This window comes from Mastomys coucha, unplaced genomic scaffold (genome assembly GCF_008632895.1).
Source record: "Mastomys coucha isolate ucsf_1 unplaced genomic scaffold, UCSF_Mcou_1 pScaffold20, whole genome shotgun sequence".
Classification (NCBI taxonomy): domain Eukaryota; kingdom Metazoa; phylum Chordata; class Mammalia; order Rodentia; family Muridae; genus Mastomys; species Mastomys coucha.
This window is the reverse complement of record NW_022196903.1, coordinates 36327240-36331827: the sequence shown is the minus strand read 5'-3', so window position 1 is coordinate 36331827 and position 4588 is coordinate 36327240. Positions and strand designations below refer to the sequence as shown.

Here is a 4588-nt window from a genome sequence, read left to right as displayed (position 1 = left end):
TTCCAGAGTGGTTGTACCAGCTTGCAATCCCACCAGCAATGAAGTAATATTCCTCTTTCTCCACAACCCCTCTAGCATCTGCTGTCACCTGAATTTTTTATCCTAGCCATTCTGACTGGTGTGAGGTGGAATCTCAGGGTTGTTTTGATTTTTGGCAGTTGTTTTAAGAGCCACCAGCTAACACATCAAAAATAGAATTCAGAAAAAATATTGAAGCGCAATGACCAGGTTCACAAGATGTGTGGCTATGAAGAAGGTATTTTAGTAAGGTTCATTGTTTTTTCTCGTACAAAAATATTGTCACTGTATCAACATTACTGTATCATATATAGTTCCTGGAAAGTCTCTGTAATCTCTAAAAAAGAAACAACCCAGATCTCATTGTCCTTGTTTCCTGTAGGCAAAAGCTCTAACTTACTTAGTCCCAGCAAAGAACTCTGTGAAAACTTCCACTTTAGTTTTAAATTGTGTTCTGCTTCCTTGAAGCTATCCATTCTCTTTGACTCCTACAGTCTTTCAGCCTTCTCTTCTGCATTGCTCCCTGAGCAATAAGGGAAGGGATTTGGTAAAGATAGTATCACATTTAGTACTGAATGTTCCAAAATCTCTCATTCCCTTCATGCTGGCAAGTTGTGGGTCTCTGTGTTAATTTCTTCTACTGTAAGAGGAAGCTTCTCTGTGAATGGCTGAGTAAGGCACTATTCTATGGGTATAGCACAAGTAGGGTGAGAGGAGAGGTGGGGGGATCTGGAAGGAGTTGGGGGAGGGAAAGCCTGACCAGAATACATTGTATACATTATTTCTCAATAAAATAAATAAACTTGGTTTCCTTTATTGTTTGAGAATTTCATGTATACATATAACATGTTTTGGTTAAATTCACTCCTCCACCTGAAACTTCTATTTACTATTGAATAATTTACTGTTAGATTGGCCCAAATTTATAATTAAAATCTGTGGTTTCATGAGCAGACTTAAAGCAGCCTTTTTCTGGGAAATGATAGATGTGTGTTGAGAATATTTTCAGGGGATTAGTGAAATTTTATCTGCCTTTAACTTTTCTTGCAACATAATTTCCTTTCTTTCTTTCTTATTTCTCTCTCTCTCTCTCTCTCTCTCTCTCTCTCTCTCTCTCTCTCTCTCTCTCTCTCTTTCTCTCTCTCTCTTTCTTTTCTTTATTCTTTTTTTACAGTCCAGACTTTATTCCAGTTCACCTTCCAACTGTTTCACATTCCACACCTCTTCCCCCATCCCCTGTCTCCAAGAGGATGTCCCCACATCCCCCCTCCCCCGCCAGACCTTCCCACTCCCTGAGCCCAAGTCTCTGGAGGGTTAGGGTTAGGTGTATCTTCTCTGACTGAGTCCAGACCCGGCAATCCCCTGCTGTATATGTGTTGGGGGCCTCGTATCAGCTGGTATATGCTGCCTGGTTAGTGACTCAGTGTCTGAAAGATTGGGGGTCCAGGTTAGTTGAAACTTCTGGTCTTCCTATGGGGTTGCCCTCCTCCTCAGCTTCTTCCAGCCTTTACCTAATTCAACCACAGGGGTCACCAGGTTCTGTCCATTGGTTGGGTGTAAATATCTTCATCTGACTCTTTCAGCTACTTGTTGGGCCTTTCAGAAGGCAGACATAACAGGCTCATGTTTGTCAGCACACCAAAGCCTCAGTAATAGTATCAGGCTTTGGGGCCTCCCCCTGAGCTGGATCTCAATTTGGGCCTGGCCCTGGCCCTGGCCCTGGCCCTCCTTTTCCTCAGGCTCTTCTCCATTTTTGTTCCTGTAGTTCTTTCAGAAAGGAAAAATTATGGGTCAGAGTTTTTGACTGTGGGACCTATCTTTCCACTATCCTTCCACTTGATTCTCTGTCATTTTACTGGAGTTGGACTCCACAAGTTCCCTCTCCCACTGTAGGGCATTTCATCTAAGGTCTCTCCCTTTGAGTTCTGAGAGTTTCTCACCTCCCGGGTCTCTGGCACATTCTATCTAGTCCCCCCACCTTCCTACCTCTTGAGATTGCCTGTTTCCATTCTTTCTACTGGTCCTCATGGCTTCAGTCCTGTTTCTTTCCCCACCCCTAATACCTGATCATGTTCCTCTCCTCCCCTCCCTGTCACCTCTCACCCAGGTCCCGCCCTCCCTCCCTCCCCCTCCTGTGATTGCTTTCTTCTGCCTCTCTAGTGGAACTGAGGCATCCTCACTTGGACCCTTCTGCTTGTTAGCCTTCTTGGTTCTGTGGATTGTGTCCTGGGAATTCTGTACTTATTTGGCTAATATCCACTAATAAGTAGATACTAGCCAAAAAAAGGAACATTATTTTCAATTTATTAAAAAACTCAAACTTCCTATTTCAAAAACCTTTAGTCCCTTTAGATGTGTTTATTTCCATGAATGCTATTGCATCTCTGCATACTTTCCTTTCTTGGTTGTGATGGAGATGAATGGCAACTATGGCAGGAAGGGACCTCAAACTAGGATAGCAAACATGGCAGATATGGAACCAGGGATTCAGCTTTGGTGGGATGTGGAAGAACCCTGGTATGATGGGAGTGAAATCACAAGTCAGAGCCATTCCTTTTCTTTTACTGTTCTGAGTCTCAGCAGTGTTTTGTGGGTAACAGTGGATTTATGGGTAATGTCAGCTTTGCACATATACCAAAGATCATTGTTATGTATGCTAAGTAATTATATTTTATGATGATTCATTGTCTCTTTTCTTGATGCTATCTTTACTCAGGAGACTCTTGTTTCCTAGCTAGGATTTTCCTTCACTTTAGGGAGACTAGTTTTTCTTTTTAAAGTTCTTCTGTTCCTGCCTACTATTACCCCACATCTGCTCATGTCTAATATATCTTGTAAATTTAATTCTCAACATTATAATACATGTTTACTTTTCACCCCTGTCTTCCTTTGCATAAAAGTATAGCAGGAATAATAATGTTTTCTCCTAGTAACAACTAGATAGCTCAGTGGGCATGGGCACCTTCAGCCAAGTCTGTCAGTCTGAGTTAAATCCAGACATGCTGTCCTCTGCCATACATGTGAACAAACACACCAAGGCATGCACACATGTACATACATGCAACTGCAAAAATAAATAAATGAAATGTAAAAATTTAAATACATTGTTAGAGGTTTGTTTTGTCTTATTAAATGGTTTAAAGAAAAAAAATGTAATTTGAGACTCAGTTCTCTGTGTTTCATTCCTCGAAACAGACTTTCCAGGTGTTTGTAAGAGTAATTACAGCCTAACCACCTACACCATGGTTTATTCTTGCCCCAACTGGAATATAACTGATGAATGAAATATAACTGATAAGAGAATTTGAAGTCATGCTTTTATTAATTAGACTGTTTCAGTTTTTAGTGGGATAAATAAAATTCAAACTTTATAAACCTTTGGATCTGGACAGACAGCAAAGTCTATGTAAAGAACTGAAAGGTATGAGTGCCCCCTGGTGACACAGTGCAAAGTAAACAAAGCTTAGTGAAAGGGATGGAGGCCTAGAATGGAAGGATGAAATTATTAAAATGTCAGACAGAGCTGTAGTGTGAATATAAAAGAGGACTTCTCCTGGTCAAGTAGCAGTCCCATGAATTTAGTTTAGGGATAGCTTATACCTTGTGGCAAGATAATTTAAAGGCATTGTCCTTTAGTCTTTTGGGTTATGAAGGAGTGAGAATATCCTGTGCTTCTTTTTTTCTTTTTCTTTTTCCTAATGTGTGAGTGCATGGAGGTTCCTCTTTCCTAGCCACCTATTTCTAAGTGGCATAAATGTGACATGAAAGCCATCATCAGGCATGAGGTAGAATCAGATCCTTCCTATCTACTATTTTTGTGTAGAAAGGATGTGGTTGTGTAGAGCTGTGGATAAACTGCTGGCGCAGAAATACAAAGATGTCTGGTTTATTTTAGCAGACTCCAGAATCAGGGAGAAATGCTCCTGCTTCTTCCGAGAGACCCTGTATCCTTCAGGGATGTCTCCTTCACTGTTACTATCAACACCATATGAGATATAAATCAGCTGTAGCCCCAGACTGGGGTCTTGTCGATACCAGTACATCCTTTCATGGTTCATTTCCTGTACACATTCCAGCAAAACATTCTCTCCCATTCTTTTGATTAGGTAGCTTGGCATCTGGGTTACTTTCATGTTCACAAGGCCTGTGGAGAAGAAGAGGGAGTGAAGACAAGACCACCAAGCAACCTGATATTAGAAAAGCCTGTTAGGCAAGGCATAGAAGTAATAGCATACAGTTTGTCCTCATTTCCAAGGGCATACCAATTTCTAGGACTCACCTGTTCCCAGGAAGCATAGCACCACAGCAGAGACGAGTGTAACTCTCATGGCAGTTTTGAGGAAAGTGTGGGTCTTTTTGTTGCTCTAGATAGAGTGCTAATGATGTCATTGCTCTTGACTATACCCATAAGCCCTCCTCCTTCATGTAGACTAGAACATATGGAGGTGTCAAGAGAGGAAAGAGGGCATCAAGGAAGTGTCTCTCTGTGTTCACTTCTATGCATGTATGTAAAATGATACTGTGCATGTCTGGGAGAACATGAGTTTAGTCTTCTGAAAGTATTTATTTT

At 41.2% G+C, this 4588-nt stretch overlaps 1 gene segment (V, D, J or C); it reads right to left on the bottom strand.

Moving 5' to 3' along the window:
• Positions 1-3827: 3827 nt before the first annotated feature.
• Positions 3828-4346, bottom strand: LOC116098513. The segment is given in 2 exon segments: positions 3828-4162; positions 4298-4346. Coding segments are annotated over 2 exon segments (384 nt in total).
• Positions 4347-4588: the final 242 nt, after the last annotated feature.